We start from the raw sequence: 23874 nt of genomic DNA on the forward strand, positions 1-23874 counted from the left end.
TAGGACATCCCCCTGTGACTTCAAAACAACTGTCCACGGACATCTCAGACACTCACCAGTACTGTCATGTTGCGGCAGGAAAAACCCACCTCCTGAAGACGTCACGAACTGGTGGTGACTTCCGCTCTCTGAGGAGATGTACCCATCCTGTCTGTCAGCTAACGTCCCCTGAGACGACAGATAACTAGGGATATCGGCCGGCAGATTGGTCTCATCTGTAATCAGACAACAGCATCCCATCAACAGCCTTGCCCCACAGCTTCCGGCGCTGGCAGGATAGAGTACAGACTGCCCTGGTTTCTGTATCATCCATAAAGGAAGATCTACTCTGGAAAAACCAGGGATGGCCCCGTGACTGCTTTTCAGCTCTGGGCCGTGAGTTAATTTTGACTTTATTACCCACAAAGTACACCCCTGCCCAAATTTGAAAACCACATGTTCAAAAGGAAATGCCTCAAAAACACGACCCCAGCTCTTGGATCTCTCTCCATTTCATTAGTGGCAGAGTCTGCCATCAACCCTCATTACAAAATCCACTGCGTGCGCATGTGTACACAGGACATAAAGAACTACTACCCGCAGGGTGAGCCAACCCCCTGGGGGCTCCTGCCTCCCCGTGACCATCCAGGAGGAGGCCTATTTCACTCTGTGCTTCGGATTTTTACCTCTCAGCCATCAGGATTTCCTGATGAGGTTTTAGTTAAAAAAAAAAAAAAAAAGATTGATCTTTTTGCATCAGCGTTATTCCAGGGTGGGTGTAATTTTTAGCTACCCGTATCCCCGCAGCTTGTAGCCCATGAGTCACCCTTCTGGGACAGGCTCAGACTGTGAGACACAGCCGAGAAGGGAATGCTTACGAAGCCACAAACACACATGACCGCCGCACCCCGGGGGCCAAGCTTGTGTTTACACACCTGTGTTGGTAATACTGCAGTCCTCATTCCTACGCCTTGTGTGGTAGATGATGACCACCCACACGAGGGATGTGCCTACCACACAGCAAACCACGGCTATGATCACGACGCCCACAGTGGCCCATCCGTCATCGTCTAAGGATGGGGCGGTCATGTGAGGGGAGTCGCAGGTCGGAGAAGGAATCACGCTGAGGCGCATGTGGCCTCTCTCGGTGCCCAGGGTATTGGACATTTCACACGTGTACTTTCCCGCGTCGCTGACGTCCGAGTCCACGATAATCAGCAGCTGGTTACCCGCTGCAAAAAAGTGCCTCTCGGTCACCACCAATGGGCTGTCATCTTTCGTCCAGTTCAGCCTGGGGGGTGGGCTCCCACCGGCGATGCACTGCAGGACCGCCGTTTCTCCCTTGGTGACAGTTCTGTCTAACAGAGGCCGCAGAAATGATGGTGTCTCTGAAAGGACAAGGTTTGGATTTCCTAAGTGAAAACCGGGTTCCACAGAAGACCTAGCAGGTGAATTTACTTAAACTGTGTACTCCTACAGCTCCTCAGACAAGCGTATTAAAGAGCCCCAGACAAGGTAACCTTGGATCACATCATTCATCCCACGACTTAAGGGTAAAATTTATGAGTTTTTATCTCAATCTCCCTCATTCATGCCAAGGTTAGTGAATTGGTAGTGGGAAGATAAAACATTTTTTAAAGTCTAGAAAATGTGTAAAAAAAAAAAAATTAAAATTTCATGCACAAGACTGTGTTGATATGTGGACGAAGGCAAAGAACTCTCTAGAGATTTATTTTCATGACTTTTAATTATGTGTACGACATGCACGTGTCTGTGTGTGGGAATGTGAACACAGGAGAGATTCCTGTGGAGGCCAGAGGTGGTGGGTTCCCTGGAGCTGGAGTTAGAGGCAGGTGTGAACTGACAACGTGGATGCTGGGAACCAAATTCAGGTCGTCTATAAAGCAGTACACACTCTTTAACTACCAAGCCACCTCTCCAGGCCCATGCTGATTGATTTTTTTTTTTTTTAATTAAGTTTCTCATGCCAGATTACCTAGGTCTGTATGAAAATCTTGGCAGGTCCTCCTCTACTACCTGGCTCTCAGTAGGTTACTGTAACTCTCTCAAAGACACGTGAATTACGAACGCGTTCCAAATCTGACAAGCACCTCCTGTTTAGGTAGGTGGTAAGAACCGGGACTTCCGGGAGGGGGAGCCAAGAGAACGGGTCTTCCCCACCTGTCTGTAGACATTTTCATATGTGTTCTCTATAGCACGGAGATGACCAACGGCTGTGAATAATCCCTGCCCACAAAGAGAACACTGGAGAATGTACTCAAGAGTGAAGGGGGCAGATTCATCTCCCTGGCCACAGGCCTGAATATGTCCAATGACCCCTAGAAGTCAAAGCTCCCCACAGACTCTTGGTTCATTTGAAGACAGAACTCTCTGGGTCTTCATCCGCCCCTGTCCCCCAACAGCTGCTAACATGGAGGTCTCTGGGTGAGTTGGGGGCCTTCAGGAGGGACTCGGAGCCTTATGAAAATGCCCAGCTCACCTAGCACGGTCAGGGTCGCGTTTGCAGAAACACTCCCCGCACTGTTCTGAGCCGTGCAGCTGTACACCCCAATGTCCTCAATCTTCACGTCCACTATGAAGAAGACGTCGTCCTCCGGCATCACGTGCATGCGTCTCTCCCGGGCAGCTGGGAAATCCGTGCCTCCATCCTTCTGCCAGGCTATCTGTGGGGCCGGGTGTCCCCCGGCGGCACACTCCAGGCGGGCCATGGCCCCAGCACGGATGGTGAGGTCCATGGGGGTCTTGGTGAAGGAAGGTAACACTGAAATCACAAGGGGCATGCAGGTGTGACCGGGGCTGCAAGGGTCACCGGTGCTGCTCCTCTTCTAGGTACTCGAGGAGACACGTGACTTACGTAAGACAGGGTTATTGCTCTAAGACAGAGAAACTAAGCTGGAGAAATGAAATAGCTCGCTCCAGGCTACACCGGCGCAGGAGTGATGGAATCAGAATGACACACGGGTCACAGGAACCGTATTTTAGTTTTCTCAATAATTAAGTGTGAGATCTTGGGCAAATCAATAAATCTCTCTGTGCTATGACCATTCGCTTCATCTATTTCTTTCCTCCCCCCAGTCCTGCAGGACCTAACATTTTGTGACTTTATCCTGCTCTGTACTCTAAATTCTTCTATGTGCCAGGCCTTAGCAATCGCCTGCTCAATGAATTCATTGATAAATCATATTCCAAATCTTCTTCTACTAGGCAGACCTTAACCCTTAAAATGATAAAGTGGAAAGCATCCAAAATGCAATCTTAGAATTGTAGAATTGTACACCTGCCACGCAAATGATGCTACAGCACTACCGTTTAACAGTGGCTGCTATGAATGCATTTACTGAGCACTACCCAAGCTCCAAGGTGCTGCGCCAAGCCACTGACATACACACATATCTTATTTATGGATCATGACATTTCTAGGAAGTGGCACTTAGCATCTCTTTATTTTTATGTACATTGGTGTTTTGCCTGCATATGTGTGTCTGTGTGAGGGTGTCAGATCCCCTGGAACTGGAGTTACAGACAGTTGTGAGCAGCCATGTGGGTGCTGGGAATTGAACCCGGGTCCTTTGGAAGAGCAGACAGTGCTCGTCACCGCTGAGCCATCCATCTCTCTAGCCAACCCCCCTCTAAGTGGAAGATAGAGGTACGAAGGTAAGACAGTTATTGAGAGTCATAACTATATACCAGGAGTGACAGTCTTCACATCCAGAACTGAGTTAAAGGCAGTATGCTGTGTGGACCTACATACCACTGTACCCCAGAGAGAGCACAAGTGTCTGGCTCATTTTAATTCTGGTTCATCCTGCCACATTCAGACAGGTGAATTCATTGCTTTAGAGACAGATAATAAAGAGTAGTGATTTTGTGTAGCTAGGTGAGAAACTAAAGAAAAGCAGAGGTTGCAGGGAGAGAGGGGGGTAGGGGAACAGACAGACACTGCAGCTGTTTCTAAATGGTATCCCGAGACACTGGAGGAAAGGGGATCACGTACTGTTTATGGTGAGCTTGGCTTTGACGGAGTACGACGACCCGAAGTGGTTGGAGATGACGCATTGGTATCTCCCTTCGCTGGCGAATTCCACACCGCGCAGCCTCAGGATGGTGGTGTACTCCATCACCTCGCCTCCCTGGGCCCGGAGGTGTGCATAGTTCTCCATTTCAGCATCCTGCAGCAGCTCATTGTCTTTCTTCCACGCAAACGTCATCGGGGAGTCACTGCTGCTGGCAGCTGAGCAGGTGAAACTCACGTTGGAGCCTTTTATGGCGGACTGCGTTTCTGGTTGAACCGTGATCTGGGGTTTGGGGAAATCGTCTGTTTAAAATGGAGAAGGAGGAGACAAAGTCACTTGAAGGCCCCAGAGAACACCCACGCTCAAACGCCAACACCAAGCAACACAGTAGAGAACTAGCTCAAGGTTGACCTCATGCCTGTGTTTTACAGACACATCAGCTGTCCCAGAGTGGAACGACAAGCTGGGAGAACGCTCTCGTAGGAAACCTACTGGAGTCCAGTGGAGACGGAGGCTCCGCCATTATTTACCTGAGAGAAGTGTTACCTTGAAACGATCATAAAAGTTTATGCCACGTGTCTGGTATTTCGGATAAGCACAAGAAGAGCAGTTAAGAAGGCACAAGGGAAATTAGACCACATTTAAAACTGAGTGATGGAGTGGGGTAACGCTGGCTGACAGCAATTAAGTGATTATTTTATAAGAGCCTGTAGAGAGGATCTGCAATCTTCCCAGCACACAGAAATGACTTAAGCTTGAGGTGATGGATCTACCGGGTAGCCTGATCTGCTCACAGGACATCTTCTTCGTGTACTGAACTGTCACAGTATATACACATGCATAATTAGCATAATTACTACATTAATTACCATGAAGCGTAAGAAGAATTTTTTTTAAGGAAGAAAGAAAAGCAGTTTAAAAACTTCCAGGCTCAGAGATGATCTCTGAATGTTATTCTCAGCAACTATACAATCTTTTGCTCAGGCTCTCCATCAAAAATATCAAGTAAAACATACACAAGCAAACATCAATGGCAAATAATCATAACCCCCTATCATCAAGACAGCAAACAAGCGACTGGAGAGACCTGGAGAGACCTGGCAGAGGACCTGGGATTGGTTCCCAGCATCACACTGCTCAGCTCGTAACTGCCAATCACTATAGAGTTCTGATTCCTCTTCTGGCCCTATGGGCACTTGAATACACACAACGCACAAGCAGACAGACTGGCATACACATACACAAATAAATTAAGAAAAGACGGTAACGAACAAAAAGCAAACAAACAAACAAAAAAGCCAAAAATAAATCAAACAAATAAAAAAGCATGTGCGAGCTAGCACGCTGGCTGGGGCCTGAAGTGGGACAGTCCATCAATCAGCCTGCTGCACAGCCTGTCTGCTACATTATAATTAGGGCTGGGCAACTCTCTCATTCCAGGCGGTTATTTTTAGTTCTCTGTTACTTTTTGGAAGTAGTTACCTTTTTTGAACTTCAGTTTCTCAGAGATGGCCTAAATAAACCCTAGAGGAAACTACCAGATCTCCCAACATGGATGTCTGGATAACGGAGAATCTGAAAACACAAGCTTTCAGAAGGACCCTGAATGGAAACAGGGTGCTGCTCTGACCACGGCTTGGCTGCCAGCTTCCAACCCTATGCCTGTGGGTTGTTAAACAGGAGTTTCTTCTGTGTGATTCTTTGACATTTCCATCCCATAAATCAGTGTTCTGATTCACAATGGAGAAGGGAAAAAAAACAACCAAGCACTACAGACGAAGCATTTGAGTTTGTCTCACAGTCCCAGAGTTCGTATATCCGGGCAAGGGAACTGTGAGATAAAGAGTGTGGAGAAGGAGTAGCGTAGGCCCTGGTGGATGACTGCCAAAAGCTTATTTGGTTCCCAAACCTACATCAGAGGTCTTATTTCCAAAAATTGCTGGCACCATTAAATTCTGCAACCTGATATACATACATACATCAAAAAAGCAAAGCAGTGTGCAGTCAGGTTTTAAATGCCAGGGTAAAATGCTGGCCTATAGTTTCTTCTCACACATGCCTTAACTTTAAGCAAATTTTGATTTTGTGTTTTTATACACACATTTATTTTTGTGAAGGCTTCCCTGGCAGCTAAGAGTAAAGAGCGGTCTGGTATTATGACAGAAAACTGTATCGGTGATGGGAACTTTGTTTGTTACCCATGGTCTGTTCCTCACTAGTCAGAGGAATTCTGGGTAAGAGGATTTCAAATACTGAAACTCTTGTTTGCTAAGACAACGGATCTTAAAATGATTTAACAATAAACTCAAACTTGCCTTTCCTCCTAAGGCTTTACCCACCAACGCTTAATGTCTCAGCAGTCCTAATTCCTTGGCTACTGAATTTCCTTTCCTCCAAGCCTCTCATCACACCCCAGAGTTAAAGAGCAGAAAGCAAAATGCACCACACGACCCGGCCATCTAGGATGGGGGAGGAGCTTACTGAGGGCCCCACCCCTCCCTGAGAGCTATAGGTAGCCAGAGTTGCTGAGGGAGGGGGGGCAGTCAGGTAGCTACCGTGCCTTGCCCTTTCACCAGTAAATAATGCACCAATCATGCTCATACAGACTTACTCAACACAGTGGGTCACCAAAAAAGACACGAAAGTAGGGGCTGGATTCTGGAAGAAGGGGGTTTGGTGGGCAGGGGGGAAAAGGCTGAGAAAGGGTAACGGGGGAAGAGATTTATACCTATATGTATGAATGGGTGAAAATAATTTTTTAAAACAGAATATTGATTTTTAAAAAGGGGCAAACGGCAGGTAAGACGCCTTCAGGTTCCCTGGATTGGCAGCTATGAACCCACTTACTTAGGGAGCTGCACTGTGGGAGTGAGTTCCAGGCTACCCAGAACAACTCGGTGAGAGCCCCCATTTCCAAAATTAAAAACACACAGAATAGTGAGGAGTGGGGGAGCTGGGGATGCCACTCGGTGGAGGAGCTCTTGCTCGGGGTACACAAGGCCCTGGGCATGATCTCCACGAACACACAAGAGAAATGCAACGGCTAGGCTCAGGGACCGTCTTTGAAAGCTACTACTAGGAACTGCCATTTTTTCCCTACGGTCTCTAAAAATAACAGCAGCAAAATCAAGAGAGCGGCGTCAATGCCACACCACCACAGATGGCTGTTGATATGCCAACTACGGAACCAGCGTCAAAGGCCAGTAAGACGCCTCCACAGCTGGGCGCAGAGGACGGTTGGCGGAAGCGGGAGAAGAAGAAGAGTAGGGCCCAACTCATTCACGATCTGACTTCTCTCTTGCCACCACACCATGCTGATGCTAAAACAAATACGAAGACACACGTCGGTGAACTCCACCAGCATCTGTGAAATGGTGACGGGCAGCCACCTCTAGATCCACTTCGTCAGCCTCAGCAGAAAGCAAAGGTCTATTCAGAGAACACGCATCTCTTCAAAACCATTATTTGGACAAATTAAATGGGAGAAAAAAAAATTAATGAAAATCAAGGATGATGCTTTTTACTCACCGCACACAAAGCCATCTGGGCTGACAGTAAAAATACTCCTCCCCTTTAGCAGCTGAGGGTGGGCACAACTGGCGTTGACGAAAGTCTGAAAGCTGTTCTCCACCACCCACTGTGGGAGCCATTTTAGCTGGCAATCACACAAGAGGCTGGATGTGTTCAAATGCCTGAGGAGAGGAATCACACTCAGCTTGTTTTGTATGAAATGCAGATTTCTTCTACAAGTCCATCAAACTTAAAAGTATTAACCAAGTGAGGAATTTGGAAACTAAATGCACGATGTTGTAAATATTCCATCGTCTACCTCAGAATGCAAGACACTGAGGGAGCGGCGGGACCTTTGGACTCTGTTGTTCTTATTGTCCTATTGAGGCAGAAGTGCTGATACATCAAAATTCCTAACTAATGCAGAATGAGAACTATATTTAGGAACCATACTATATACGGTCCCACAGACGTAAGCTGCAAATTCAAAACAGAGAGCAAAAGAAATTCCAGTCGCAAACAAGGGGACAAATAACCCACTTCCCCTGTTTCCTAGTTTAGACATCAATCATGTCAAGAATGCGCTAGATGCTTTTTTTTTTTTTTTGGATGACATATCACATGACAGCTCCCCTTTGGGGCTTTACGTGAAACCGGAGAAGAAGAAAAAGGGAACACTTACAGTTGCTGAAGTTTCTTCATTTGGGAAAACGCATTGCTCTGCAGAGACATGATGGCGTTGTCACTCAGGTCCCTGGAAAACAGCCAAATCAAACACGTCAGAGTGAACTATGGCCAGGATGTGTCCTTAAGGTCTGGGCCACACCCCACTGCCCACACCCCCTGCTTCAGCAAGCAAGTACTCCATGTTGAAACGTGTGACTGGGACCATTGCAGTGGAATCCCTCAGAAAGCTCTGACCAAGGAACCCAGAGATGGGTTCAGTGGTGGAGAGAGTATCATTTCTGTCACCACGCCCAGGGCGTTGACTCCTCCAGGGCTCTGGCTGATCTGCCTGTTTATTTCTCATTTATTCAAATTTGCTGTTAATGAAGTGTGCGACCTAATGACTGTGCATTTAAAAAAAAAAACAAAAGCATTTTCCCTAGCCCACTTTCTGCGATGTGTGTCTCGATATCCATTAATGCAGGCGTTCCTAAAGTGACCCAGAGAAAGATGGCCGACCTACGTCTCTTGGCACAAGAGGGGATGGAGACGGCTGAGCCCATTATTTTCTCCTCCAGCCTGGATTTCGTCACACGCAGCTCACCACTGGCAAAAGCAGTGATGTGCAGGTGAGATGCCTTCATTACAGCAAATCAGATTCCAGGCAGGTCATCCACCAAATGAGAAGATACTCTGTGTTGACTTTATTTTTAACTAGTACCTTAAAGCAGTCTGAATTAAACTACCAGCCACAATGGTTACTTTTTCTTTCTTTCTTTCTTTCTTTCTTTCTTTCTTTCTTTCTTTCTTTCTTTCTTTCTTTTTCTTTTTCTTGTCTTCACAGTTCACAGCGTATAAGGGGGTGGGTTTAAAACGAGACCCCGTAGACTAGGAAACAAAGAACGGAGGTGCTGGACTTGGGTAGGGAGAGAGTCGAGGGGAATCAGGAGAGGTTAGAGAAAATTGAAGCAGAGGTTAATACTCCGCTGATGCACTAATTCCCCTTTCCCAGAAACGGAACGGGCCAGTTGACAAATGCTTTGGCTAGCTTTCCTTTGAAAATAATCTGTTTCAATAACAGCCATCCCGGCTTGGCCTGGCAGCACTCAGTTCTGCAGACTCATTCTGCAATTCCCAACTGTGGCGCTGTCTGTGGGGCTGGCCATCCGTGTGTCTCTCTCAGAACAACTGATACAGCTGGGAGGTGCCCACGCGGTAGCTGATAGACAATACCCAAATACGCAGTCTGCGTGAGGTACAACCCAAGTGTGTATTTAAATGGTAACATTTGTCCGAGTTAACATACGGGAGGACTTCTGGCTACAAGCACTCCTCCATGGAGCGAGCATACTGTAAGCTTGACTGTGATCCGACTATCCAAACGTGAACCAATGTGAAGCTAACAGTAACAGTCGGCTGGGTCAGTTGTCGTAATACTTAAGCCATACTCCCCGCGTTCAGTGTTTTCTTTTATAACTGAAAGCCCTCTACCCTGAAATCTCATTTCGGAAATGTGTGCCAAAGGTTCCCGAAGATGGGGCATGGATGGAGTAGTCAAGGGCTAAAGGGCCTTTCTGAAGCCAGAGGAAGCCTAATCTTGTGTTTTCCTAGCAATCCCCAACTGCTGTGTGGGGAGTAAGAGAGAGAGCTGGTTTGTCCGCTCTACAGCAAGGGACAGCAACAACAAAGGTCCTCAGGACAGATCTCCATCATGGCGGCCCTCTCAAGGTCAGTTTTTTGATCTTTTTGAAAATTCAAATCATCTTAACTGTTAAACAGAACCCATGAATCTATGAATCTTCAGGAACTCTAACGTTTTAAAAAGACGGCAATGATTATGTATTCTTGCACATACTAAATGGAACAATAGATACTTATATATTCAGGACCTGGCAAAATGACCAGACTAGGAGAAGTGCTCAATATATGGTAGATTGTTTTAAATTAAAGTTGCCACAGCTTATAAAGACAAATAAACATGGTAAATAGAGCGATGTTCTCAAAGGTATCAGAAAACACAGAGGTAAACTCCAGAAGATAAATAGGAAGCAAGACTGACAGATGATAGGTAGATGAGCAAACGTGTTTTATAGTATAGGGAAGATGTCGGCACAGGCTGTTTGTTTCATATTTCAGGAGTCATAAACAGAAACCGTCTGGGACCACCCTTGGGGGAACTCAGTTCCAGGTACTCACAGGTGTTCCAGGGCGTCTAAACCAGTGAAGGCCTTTTTGGTAATAGATCGAATGCGGTTTCCCTGGAGTGTTCTGGAGGGTAGGAGGGGGGAGAGGGTAACAATCACATTGTAATAAATTTTTAAAAAGCCATTTAAGGAGCAGAACTCTTATAAACGGGACTATTCTCCTTTGTGAACAATACTGTTTTCTTCAAGGAGACGATGTGACTTGATATACCAGACCCCTGATGTCCTGTTCAGTCACATGATTTAACACGGGTTTCAAAGCATTCGACAGACACCTCCACGTAGGAGCTTGAGTGAGAAATGCCCACAGGCTCATAGACTTGAACACACGGTCCCCAGTTGGCCATTCTGTTTGTGAAGGTTACAGGACTTTGAGGATTTGAAGCCTTGCTGGAGGAAGGGCATCACTGGGGGCGGGCCTGGTGAGTTGACAGCATGCCCCATTTCCAGCTCACTACCGCAGAGACATGGACTCCCAGCTTCCTGCTGCCGCCGCCATGCCTGACCTCCCATCACGGACATCCAGCTGTCCGGAACGATGAGCCAACACAAAACTCTTAAGTTGCTTTCTGTCATGGCATTTTACCACAGCAACAGAGGAGTGATTGACACATTCGGCAAATACAGGCGCTAAGCCGGTGCCTCTGGGGAATCACGCTGCTCCAGGGCGTAGCTTGCTCCCCTCTTCTCTGTGGCTACCCTTCATCACCAAGTGAAAACAGAACGATCTACAAGACCCTTTCAGGGCTGACTGTCAAGCGTTTGCATCCTTCGTGGACCCTGATGCAGGGTGACTGATGGACGGTGGACTGCTTCCCTTGAGAGCTCATGGTCATAGCACACTGCTGGGGTTTTCTAAAGGTTGGCCCAGACACACTCCCTTCAACACGGTGGTCATTCTTAATGGGTAGCAGTCAGAATAAATCTCAAGTTCTTATCTAGATATCAAAATGAATTAGACAAATCCCAGGACTGAAATTTCTTCCTTTCACTCAAGGAAGAAAAGCTAATTAATACGCACACATCACGGGCAATAGCATGCACCTGGAGGAAGGGCCTAGGGTGCAACCTGATGACATATCTACTTCTAATGTCTCTATGATGTCAGCTGTGGATCTGACTTCAATTAAGACAATAATCTTAAGTCATAGAGGAGGCAAATTAAGAGGCAAATTATACTCACAGTCGCCTCAATTTGTCCAGCCCAGAGAAGGCTCCATTCATGTCTTCAATAGTCCATGAAATTTCATTGTTTTTCAGATCCCTAATGAAAACACAGTATTCTCCTTAGACATACTTTTCAGAAACCTCATATGCCCAAAGTCCTCCTAATTGCCCCAGCAGCTCCACCCACTTCAGAAGAAGAAACACAGTTCTCCAAGGTGCCTCTTATATCCTGAACTCTGCACTCAACAGTTGAAACTTTTCCCCCAAACCAAGACAGGCAACCCAGCCCTGTCAGACCTCCTATCAAGATGGCTAAACCCTGCAGTCTCAAACAACTTGAAAAATACATTAAATTTTAAAACCAAGTTCCCATCACACAAACAGACATGCGCCAAAGCATGCAGCTGACACTGGAGAGATTTTTTCAAACAACCAGTTAATTCCACATTTTTCTTTCCCCGAGGAAAGAAATCAGGTTGTGGTTAACCAGAAGAGCCAACATTCACCTTCCTATAACTTTTTTTTTTTTTTTTTTTTTGCTCTGGGTTATTTTTTAATCTATGTTTTATAAAGAAAAAAAATAGTGGACTTAAAATTGTTTCTCTCTTTTAACAGTTCTGAACTTCCTAGTGATCCTGTGAAGGAAGGAAGGCTGCAATCACCGGGCAGTCTGATCAGTGTACTTTTTAATCCCTTTAAGAAACACACATGGATGAAATGGATCTATTCTAATCAAACCGCTCTGGGAAAGATTAAGACCCCCACTTTAGAGGCTGCACGCATTTCCTCAACAACAAAGGAAATCTGCCGGGAGAAAAGTGGGCGCATTTAGGAACCAATTAGGTTCGTGTACCAAGAGCAAAATGTGGAACTTACAAAGTCTTTAAACTGGAAAGCCCCCGGAAGGCACAATCCGCAATGTAGCTGACTTGGTTGTGCCCAATGTGGAGGGTATTTAGCAGACTTAGGCCAAGGAAACTGGAATCGTCGAGCCTCGATAAGTGGTTGAAAGTTAGGTCCCTGCAAAGAACAACAACAACAAAAATAGCTTTTCTCTTTCCATTCAATACAATAATCTGTTTTCTAAAAGAGAGGTGGTTAAAAAACAAAACAAAAAAAAAGTTAACTACCATAACCCTGTTTTAACACTCTGCCCTCACAGTATCCAGGTAAGCATTCCTTCTCATCTCAGCAATTAAAACTAAATAAACAGCCCATGAAACTGCTTTTATCAATGTGCCACAGAGCCTAAGAGAGCAGAGCCAGCTTCAACTTAACCAAAAATGCAGGGACAACAGAGGGCACTCAGGAAAGTGACTGTCACCTGGGAAACTCTGTTATGAAAACTTCACGGATCCGCGGTAAGGACCTCTTGTTCCGGCACGATCTTTGCTCTCGAACCCGAGGACAATAAAAAGGCAACTTACAGCTCGCTGAGTTTCTGGCAGAACTCCCAGGCATCCTCGCTGATCCTGTTGATGGCATTCTGGCTCAGATGAAGCTCCCGCAGCATCAGCAAGCCGTAGAGCCAGCCTTTGGTGATCTCAGTGAGGTTGTTATGGTCTAGCTGCCTACAGGTACAACGAGAACCAAAGGCGGGATCCGGAGTTCATAATCTAGTCTCAACATGCATGGCTGCCTGCAACCCATGACGTCTCCCTCATGTGCCCAGATAATCTGGCTTGGATATATAAAGACATCAGCAAAAGATTTATGTGCTTCCAAATTCTCAGATCGTCACTGAGTCACAAATTACAGCTGTGATCGTATAGTATGAGAATTTAATGTGGGTTTTCAATAAGAGTACCGAGTACCCTAGGGTCATTCCATCTGAGTGGGAACCGTGATAACCCACACTTACAGGATTTCCATGTTGCTCAGACCCCAGAAAGCTCCATCCATAAGCTTTGTTACTCCATTTCTTTGCATTTTGAGAGACTTCAGTGCCCCAAGCCCTTGGAATGTGAGTCCATCCACGTTCTTAATCTTGTTTCGGTTCAGTTCACTGCATAGGATGTTACGATTAAGCAGTTAGTTCATATGACAATAAAATTCCAGAGGTAGTAATAAAATGTGTCATATACTACTACAACATATTTAACCCAATCAGTGCTAAACTACACAGAATGCTTTTAAATTTCCCAGACTTTTTATTGACAAGAATTTCATTTTTTTTTTCAATTTATTATGGGGAGGTGGGAGTGGTGTATGTCTGTGTAAAACCACACGATATATTTTTTGGAATACTATGGGAAGTACAATAGATTTTCATTTCTACACTGTTGTCCACTAAGGGTAGCAGCAAACAAACTGGTATTCATCCTCTGTGGATGCAGAATTAGAGTGATAATCATGCCAGGAGGTCTACGCAAGAGCGGCACAGAAATCCCACTCCATATGCATGCAAAGTTGGTTACCGTCATTCCAAATTAGTTTTCAGCTTGGTGCTTCCCTGCAGGCTGCAGCTCTCTAATTCTGCTGAACACTGGAACCACCTAGGGAGCTTTAAAAGTTCCCAAAGCCCAAATTGCAACCCCTAGAGGTTTCAGTATAATTGGTGTAGGGTGCAGCCCGGGCGCTGGGGCTTTGAAAAGCTCCCCAAGTCTCTGTAATGCGCAGCCAAGGTTGAAAGGCACCACTGCGGGAGCCCGTTCACAAACCAGTCTACCGTCCTTAACAAGACGGTTCTCTCCAACCACTTAGCTATCAAAGCGTCCCGGAGTTGTTGGCATTATTCTCACAAACCACAGCTATTGAGAGACCCTGTGGTTTCCCCAGGTTCACAATGACACCTTTGTGAAGGGGCCCGCTCAGTCATCACGCGGCTTGCTCCCTCAGCGGCCCTCTAACATGTCTTGTCAGGCAGCGGCTGGCATGAGATAACCGGGAAAGCCTTTTCCCAATCTGGAGATTCCACCGCTCTCGCCATGAGAGGGGAAGGCAGTTACCTGCTTCTCCCCTAAAGTTCTCCCGCCCGCCCAAGGTTTAGAGGTGAGGATGTGATACCCAGGGGGCCACCGCACTTACAGGTGTTGCAGCTGGGGCAGTTTAAACATCTTGGGGGGCACGGCTGAGATTCGGTTCCTGTTCAGCTTCAGCACCAGGAGGGTGCCGGCCAAGTTGTCGAAATACCCCGGTTCCATGGACATAACTCGGTTGCTATTGATATACCTGTTGGGAGTTGGAAGGTCAGAGGTTTGCTCAGGTTTCTCTGGGAAGTCAGAGTGCATTCAGTCTCCCCACTGCAAAAGCTCTCCAGAGAACCTGACCACCAGTGGGTACTTAAAAGTTTTCAACACTGAGGTCAATGTAAACAAATTAAGGTTTATACATATGGGCTGGCACATTGGCTCACTGGCAGGATCCTCGCCTGGCATGTACGAAGAAGCCCTGGGTTCTATATCCAGTATCAGAAAAATAATACATACAAATAAAAAGATCCACACACTGCAGCTTTAATATAAAATGTGTGGTGCAAGCTCATGCACTCCAACACTTATTCTCCAGCACAGCTACTCTTTTAGAATGTGGTAAAGCCTTTGGGAGGCGGAGCCTAGCTAGAAGAAGTAGACTGCAGGGGGCGGGACTCGGGGTCTTATGATCTGGCTTGACTTCCTGTCCACACTGTGACAGGGCTGCTTGCCACTTCTCCCATCATGCCTTCCCTGCTACGATGGACTGTACCCTCAAACTGTCAGTCAAATTAAGTCCCGCCCTCCTTTAAATGGGGTCCTGCCAGGAACTGAGTGACAGCTGCAAGTAAAGTAAGCAATACACACATCCTGACAGGAAAGACTGACTGGCATCTTTCAAGGTGACAAATGTCCATTAAAGATACATAGAGACGTTGTTTGGAATTAGTTATTAATAAAAACACAGCAAGGCTCTAGTTTGGGGCATATTTTTTTAATTGTGATACAAAATTGTAAGAAAGGAGATTGTGCCTATTTATGCCAATTTCAACTCAGTAAGAAAGATACATTTTGGGGGCTGCAGAGATGGCTCAGTGGTTAAGGGCACACTGGCTGTTCTTCCAGAGGACCTGGGTTCAATTCCCAGCACCCACATGGCAGCTCACAACTGTCTGTAATTCCAGTTCCAGAGGATCTGACACCTTCACACTTATGCACATAAAATGAATTTAAATAAGTTTTTTTTTTTTAAGTTACATTTTAATCCAACGACAGTAAAATTGAGTTTGCTGTATCTTAAAGCCCACCCCTATTCTAACCATATTCTCCCTGCAGGTCAAGGCTTTGGTAATTTATACTTACAGATACTTGAGTTGTAAGGGCGGAAATGCAGTTCTAAGTTCTGAAATATTGTTGTTGCTCAGGTCCAAGGCCTCGAGGGACTGAAAGGCTTCCAGCTGCTCAGGGACGATTTCATCAATGCTGTTCCCGGCCCTGAAATGAAAACACAGCCTGGGTAACAGGTCAACCGCACAAAACAGCCTGGGAAGAGCACTGCGCCTCTTCCTGACCTGTCCTTCGGGAGTATGAAAACCTAGTGGAGCTAAGCAGTACTTCTCAAAGACGAACGGCAACCCCATGGCCATGCATGCTCTGAGTTCCTACTAGAGCAGACGAAGAGTGGTCCCGCGCAAATCGGACAGGGCAGTAGGCAGAGCTGATTGCCATGCACGTAAACACAATGGACTGACCTTGCTTCATTCAGATTATTTTTCCAATTCCTCCAGTTTTATTAGATAGTAAAGGAAATGTCTAGCGCCGAGTGGGCACACCAGACCACACTGCCCTCATTCCCCATTCCTAACATATACATGTATATTATATATCTTCCTTCCCCATTCTTAATACACACACACACATTTTTAAACTTACTGTATTTATCACTACTAGTGGGAGAGGGCTACACATGTTGAGGTCAGAAGAGACTTTATGGAGTCAGATTTTCTCCTTCCACTTTGATGTGTTTCCATGGGATCTGAGTGAGCATGGCAGGTACGTCTACCCTCAGGACCATCTAGCCAGCCCTAGTTCTTCTTGATTCCCAATCTGATTCTTTCCTTAGAAAGTGCCCTCACACCATGGTGCCAATCAACTTCCAATACTCATCAATCACCCTGTGGCTGCTTTAGTGCCTGGCTGGAAGGATCATCTGTTTTTACAGCAAGTTACTAAGCCACTAGAGACTTCCATACCAGAGGAAGAGCTACTGGGCTTTCTGCCTTACAACTGTATCCCAGAAGAGCAACCAGCCTGAACAATCTCTAGACACAGGTATATTAAGACATGCTTGACATTACCAGTCCTCAATACCAGACCAAAGTAGACCACAATGGTAGTCACTGGCTACGAATAACTCTTTACACATAACGTAAATGTACACACACGTACATACACTCATACACAACCTGCAACACTCACACGTAAGTAAATGTTAGTGAGCACAGGGCACACTCTCCTAGTTCCAGCACTCAGGAAGCAGAGGCAGAAGAACTGGGTCAGCCTTGGCTATATTAAAAAAAGACCATGTCTTAAACAAACAAAGTGTTCCTTCATCACAGCACCTATATTTCAAGAGCACAATAGTCAGCATCCCTGATTGCATCGAATGACACAGAACATTCCCACCATTTTTCTACTGCGTTTCAAATGGGGAGAGGGGGTGGGGTGCCCAGTCAAGCTCTTACAAACGGACACAGGTACTAGAGCTTCCAAGGGGAAATTTAGCCCTAAGCGACACAGTGCCTGAACTTGTGTGACAACGTTGAGCTGGCCTGTACATTCAGTTCACTCCTGTTTTCTAACAAAATTGTCACTTACAACACGTTAAAGTAAAAAAGCCAGAAACAATCATAATAAGGGGTTTTTCCTTACAACCCCAGGAACAGTGTGATAATCTGAGCACTGTACACAGGACTCTGCATTTGACAAAACCCTCACCCCAGTACTTCTATGTATGGTTGGCAGTAACTCTTTCCAAGGAAATTAGAAAATATATCTCGTGTGTGCCTTCTCCTTAGTGGGAAAACATCCCTCGTGTGTGTTACGTCACTTACCAAAAGCTGGATTTTTGTAGGGATTTGGGTTTATTAAGCTTTTATTAATAACTCAGAGACATCTCTCCATCTCAGAGGTTAGGGGGATCTCTTACATGGGCTCCCAAATCCTACGTTGCATCACATCATCCCATGCACACCCCAGGTCTCTGCCATACTGCAAACTCCTCTAAGGCAGGAATTCGTGTTCATGACACTGTGTTGAAATGTGATGAAATCAGAAATAATGGTGAGCATGCTTTAGGTGTCCCACGTTAAACACGTTCCGTATGTTAAGCCGTTGAATGATAAAATGATTTCTCTTTTACAAATAATCTAATAATCTAATGGTCGGGAAAGTAGAGGCTTTTTGTATAACCAGTCCGATCACTTCTGAGCCACCTCACACAGCAAGTCTCAGTCGGTCCCTAGACAATCCCAGGGTTCTGTGTTCACAGAACACAGAGCATCAGAGATATTTTGGAAATTCAATTCTCACTGCACACATCCCTTCAGAAAGAGCTGCTACTTCTTACCTTGACAAAAATTAAAAAATAAATAAATTAATTAATTAAAAAAAAACCCCTCAACTTCTAGTTTGAAACTGATGTGGAAATCCAACTGGCCCCCGGATCCCTCATCAGAGGCACAGCCAGGGTCCCTTTCAATCACCTCTCCCAGACAGGCCAGGCCTCCGGGGATTTGTGTGTCCAGCGCTCCCTACAGTTGGAAGGCTGACTTCCTGATGCTGCAAATGCCGGATGCTGCTTTCTCTGCAACAAGCAAGGAGGAGGGAACCCCACAGACACCGGGCGGGCTCAAAACAACACATTCAGTAACTTCTCAAAGGACAGTTAACAACCCTTAGTCTACTCCTTTTCAAGACTTTAGGGTATTGTCTTCAAGACCCAAATCATCAGAGAGTGTAACTCCACCAAAAGCAATCCCACACGGGGTAACAAGCTCACAATGTGTAGTACACCTTAAAAGCCGAGAGGATAGTCAAGTTCAAAGAGAAAAAAAAAAAAAAAGAAATCACCAGTCCTACACACAAGTCACAAACTACAAAGCCCCTTGGATCCCCATAAAGCCTTACAGACTTTGTTTACAGTCAAGTCAGCCGTGACCTCTGGTTTTGACCGTTTCCCACATCTGGATTTCCCACATCTGGATCTGCCGGGGTGCAAACTCCTTGATCTAGCTGTGAGGTACAGGCTCACGCTAGTGCCACAGTCAGTCAATTTCTAGGTCCCGGAGATGGAGGCAGTCTAAGACAAGCCAAGAGGCCTTCGGGTCGGGGTATAGGGGCCACACAAAACCACAGTTTGGGGGAGAGAAATTTTCTCCCAAATACATAGCCTGATGTTTCTGTCACCAGGATGTCCTTCCTCCAGCTACCCAGCAGCCCTGAAGTGCCCAGACCCACCCTATCTATCTCACAGTTCCCTTCAAGTCTGTACCTGGTTTGGGCCTATACTGTCTGGGGCTAGCCTACCGAGACTTAAACAGTATTTTGCAACAACAGAAAGAAAACAATAGGTGTAGTGTTTGGTTTTATTATTATTAGATTTTTTTTTTTGTAATAAATGGAGCAAATTAGTTTTTTGAGGTAGGGAGAGGGAGGCCCACAGGTGTCTATCATGTTGGTCACATAAAGGCTGCAAGTCAGATAACAAGCCGTACAATCTTTGGTTTATATATTCGTTTGTTTATAAGGTAATTATGAACAAGGTCTTAAAACTGCCAATTACTTGAGTGACGAATAAAATTTTCCTTGCAGTAAAAGTACGGTCCGGCCAAAGCCGGCAATTTCCTGAGCTGCACAGCTCCCCAACTGCAGTGTGAAAGTGCTCCCTTCTAGATGGAGCATGCACAGTGTGGTCTTTGTCAGCCTCGACGCCCAGCACAAAAATCCCTTACAACCACCAGGATAATAGCCCCTGTTTCACAAAAATGTAAATCTGCCCTAATGGAACTGAGTCCAATCCAAATTCGAGTTTCTTATTACCTTAGACTAACTGGCAAATTACCACCTGATAGGTACCAGTTTAAAACAAAAACAAACAAATAAAAAAAACTTGCTTTATATCATGAAAGAGGGTTTTAAAAAGAGAGAGGAGTAACTACATTAAAAAAAAAGAAAAGAAAAGAAAATTTCTTATCACCCAAAACACTCAAAATAAATGTATTTCGGTGATCGGGTCCTAAACAGCCACTAGCAGAAGACAAAGGTTCAATTCAGTTTCAGCTCTAGCTTTTCTCCAAAGATGGACAAATGCCAAAATTTATCAACACATTCAAAAGCACCACAGCCAATTCCTACTGGGGCAAAATGTGTGCAGTTCTTGATTAAAAACAAAGTCCTTATCCACTGCTGAAGTTACATGCACGTGGCATCTGTCCATCGCCCCAAATAACAAGGCCTGGAGGGTGTTTAAGCCCTGCACAAACCCACTGGAGAGGAGGAATATTTGGTCTTGTGTTTGTTGATGGTACAGAGAGTCCCATGGTCAAAATCACTGCTGAGGTGACTTATAATTAGTCCCTTCAAGACAAACAGACCTTTGGGGCATGGCTGGTGGGGAGCGTATGACAGTTGCCTCCTTCTTAGCTTCTGAAGCAGCCACAGGAAAAACAGTAGCCCCAGGTATGTCAACCTTGGCTTCCAAGGTCCAAAAATAATGGCTTCATTTTGTTACCAATGCCATCTTCCAGGCAACTTCGCCAAATACCATAAAAACGTAGAGGCAAATAGGGCCTTACCATTTTTTCTCTGATGATATTTACTCTAAGAGGGCTGGAGGGAGACCTAACCATGAGCAAGATCAAGATGCCCTTGCCTTCCCTCAAGCCTCAGGTATAGTGGGGAAAACGGCAGACAGACAGACAGACAGACAGACAGACAGACAGACGAGGTCACTAGCAGGGCTGGTGCTGAGAAGGAAGGAAGGGACATCAGTGAAAGCACAAGGGTCAGACTCCTCAAGGGCACTGGGAAGGGCACAGAAAGGTCAGCAGGATTCGCCAAGGAAGTCACTGCTGAGACCCCAGGGACGCTGAGTTCTCCCAGTGGCAAGAGGGAGAACAGGCCAGTGTTGCTTCAAGAAGAAGCAGAGGCCCAGGGTTCGAACAAGAGAGAAGGAAGCCCAACATCTTCTCAAGGAAATGGAAGTGGGCTTGGCTGGCCGGGACGTAGCGTTCACAGCTCTAGATAGAAAGGCTGACGTTCAAGAGTGAGGAAGCTGGGGACCAAAGAGATGATTCCCAGGTGAAGAGCGCTTGCTGTTCTTCCGGAGGACCAGAGTTCAGAGCCAAGCACCCACATCAGGTGGTTCACAATCACCTGTAACTGGAGGTCCATGGATCCAAAGTCCTATCCTGGCCTCCAAGGGCACCTGCACACACGTTGACAGATATCTGCACATCCACATAAATAAAAATAATACATCTTAAGACAAATAATGAGTAAGGCCGCTGAGATGTCAGTAGGTGAAGTCGGACCCTGGGAACCAGGTTAGGCCAAGGCTTTCCTATCAGGATCGCTGGTGGGGAGAGGTCAGCGGTTTCTTAGTGAAGGGACGGATGCTCTGGCAGGCGTGGGGAACGACTAGCTAAAAGGCAAACAAGAACAGACGCAGGGCATCCTGTGTGAGGCTTCTAAATCAACAACGAGGACCGAGGGTGGTATTCTGGTGTCATGGCAATGACCAGTGTAGATGTTATGTTTGGGGGTCACGAACCACGGTTCTTCTCGCTTCCAGAGCACCTCCAAGGCTTTGTCCTCCCCTGCACACAGGCCCAGGTCCTTTGCTCTATAGCTCCGGCCTTGGGACCAAGTTCAACTTGAGGAGTTTCCCTTCACTCTGTTACTTCCCTGTTTTGCGTTGGACTTGGACGTGAGGTACTTTCTAAGACGCGGGATTCCCTATTGCTTGGCAAGTCCTAAGTGTGACAGATGAAAACAACCAATACCAGCACTTTTCTTGTGTCTGGAGCTCCTGAGAAAATGGTTGACTACACTCTCTCCACATATTAGGAATGCGCTTCTTTGATCTGACACCAGGAACACCTGTGGTGAATGTAAACATGGTGGAATCACTCAGAGCAGAAGACGGTGAGGCTAGAACGGCCACTTGACCTGGTGAGCGTGCCTACTTTCGACTCCCTGTGATCTCCAGAAAGTACAAGCTTCTCGAAAGCTCTCCTGCACTGTTAAGTGGATTTAAATGGTGATAATTTCCTTCCTAGGTGAGGAAAGGGACTTTCAGAGTGGAAGAGTCTCTGTTGGCGAGAGGCAGGAATAGCAGGTTTTTTCACACACTGGAATTCCTGAACCAATCAAGCTCCCGCTCCTTAATGACTAAGAAACATCTGCCAATAGTTTCTACTGTGTCCCACCTATTGCGCCAGATAAAAGGCAGCTCAAGGCCTTGCAGGCGTGATGTGTCAGGGCATGCAACTCTGGCTACTTAAGGATGCCATGTGGAGGAGGCAATCTCCTTTTGAGAGGCTGGGAGACCATGTTTTAGATCCTGTAGTTCCCTCTCTATTTGGAATGTTTCACCCCACTTATAACCCTCCAGTTCTATTCTTCTGTATCACTAACAACAGCTGACTCCGTGGCCATCCCATGCAAACCCTACTCTGCAAGCATATTATTGACTGTTCAGGTTCAGTATGGCCTGGCCATAGGGAAATACTGCTCTCGATATAAACTTACAAGCAACCAGCTTAACGCCATATATAAAGAAATCACAGACTATTAATGAAAACACAGCATGGTACAAACACATGAAAGGGTATTTATTTCCAACATTTGGCACACACACACACACCAAAAAAAAAAAAAAAAAGTTTCCTTGAGCCATCTTGAAAACTACTTTGGCTGAAACAACTACCTCCCCTTAATATCAGACTTCATTTGAAAGAAAGATCTGGCAGGCGAAAGGCCTCTCCCATACAGATAAAAATAAACAGCCTTTGCTCACCTCTGTGAACAAGATAATGAGGAAGTTTCATTAAGAGAACTCACATGTTTAGACTGGCCCACTAGCACTGTGCCATCGAGTGAGAGAGCCAACCGTGGAAACTTCCGAACGGAGACAAGGGAGCCACGTGAGGAGGAGAGTGTCACTTCTTTCCAGCTAAAAGCCAGGTCAACACGAAGTATAATTATCTTTCGGATCACAAGCAGGATAAAGACGGCTACACCACAGTGTTTTAACAGTGGTCCGCCAATAATCAGGGCTCTGTATGTCTGCCAGTTATAACCCATGTTAAAATGAAGAACGGAACCAGGGTCAAAAGCCCATTCATATTACATACAACACAACCCTTCTTCCTTGATCCCAGGTATGTAAGTTCAAGTTGGTCCTCTATGTAAACAGGAACTGACAACGAATTCTCAAAGAGGGCGATAAAGCAGGAAGTTACTGAAAATTGATTTTAATGGGAAATTATGTACAATAAAAGCTAGCTCTGCTTTGGCAATTAAATTTTAAAATTCTGGGGTTGGAGAGGTGACTAAGCAGGTAAAAAAACACTTGCTGCCTGGTCTAACGACCTGACTTTGAACTCTAGGACCCACATGGCTGATCTATCTCTAGTCCTCTGACCTCCACATGTGTGCGGTAGGCATTCATGGGAATGGTGATCCCAGATGCTTGGATATACCAGAAAATAGTACACCTCCCTCCCGGGAACAGCTGCCCAGGAGGGCAGGAAAGCAGACACAGAGATGACTCCTTACAGGGATCAACTTGCTCCAAGTTGAGGCTCTTTAATACAATAATTCAAACTGCCGTGCCCAAGAGGGCTTCACTCTCTTCCTGGTTCAATGTCTTGGCTTTGCTCCACTTGGTGAATCCAGCTAGACAGAAATGGAATAGAAAGGTCTTGCCTGGCCATCAGGAGCCGGAAGTCAAGAGTTGGATGATGGGGTACCACCAATAACCGGCTTTGCTACGGAGGCTTCAGGGAAGAATTGCAGAACCTCGAGCATTGTGCCTCCCTCCGAGAGACTTCTTTGACAGTTTGTCCCTGTGCCCTTGATCCTTATTGCTCTCAGTTTATGCTCTTCTGCTCCTGGACCTCATCTCCCATTAGCTTCTCTACGTTTGGGAATGTTTTTTGGGAGTCTGACAGGTTAGCTGTGCACCATGTTCAGGCAAGAAGCAGTTGTCTTTTCAGACTCGGGAGGCTTGGTGCTCACAGGCGAAGTTTGAGAAGCTAGGTTCTGTTGTGATCCTTCACCCCAGCGTTGCTCAAACTTGAGCCAACAAGGAGAGCATTCTGGAGGCAGGTTTGGAGA

General features: G+C 46.0%; 1 protein-coding gene across 1 annotated transcript in view; it reads right to left on the minus strand.

Annotated features, from left to right (window-relative positions):
* Positions 1 to 23874, minus strand: part of Lrig3 (leucine rich repeats and immunoglobulin like domains 3) — a 52157-nt gene that overhangs the window by 6608 nt on the left and 21675 nt on the right. The window contains exons 4-16 of the mRNA XM_059245618.1: positions 15835 to 15966; positions 14588 to 14731; positions 13422 to 13565; positions 12988 to 13131; positions 12437 to 12580; positions 11577 to 11657; positions 10386 to 10457; positions 8206 to 8277; positions 7542 to 7705; positions 3995 to 4315; positions 2480 to 2761; positions 915 to 1367; positions 57 to 215 (exon numbers count right to left, since the gene is read on the minus strand). Of these exons, the coding sequence (XP_059101601.1) occupies positions 57 to 215; positions 915 to 1367; positions 2480 to 2761; positions 3995 to 4315; positions 7542 to 7705; positions 8206 to 8277; positions 10386 to 10457; positions 11577 to 11657; positions 12437 to 12580; positions 12988 to 13131; positions 13422 to 13565; positions 14588 to 14731; positions 15835 to 15966 (2312 nt within the window). The remainder of the gene's footprint in view (positions 1 to 56; positions 216 to 914; positions 1368 to 2479; positions 2762 to 3994; positions 4316 to 7541; positions 7706 to 8205; positions 8278 to 10385; positions 10458 to 11576; positions 11658 to 12436; positions 12581 to 12987; positions 13132 to 13421; positions 13566 to 14587; positions 14732 to 15834; positions 15967 to 23874) is intronic.

The sequence above is a fragment of the Peromyscus eremicus genome, chromosome 18 (assembly GCF_949786415.1).
Source record: "Peromyscus eremicus chromosome 18, PerEre_H2_v1, whole genome shotgun sequence".
NCBI classification, from domain to species: Eukaryota; Metazoa; Chordata; class Mammalia; order Rodentia; family Cricetidae; genus Peromyscus; species Peromyscus eremicus.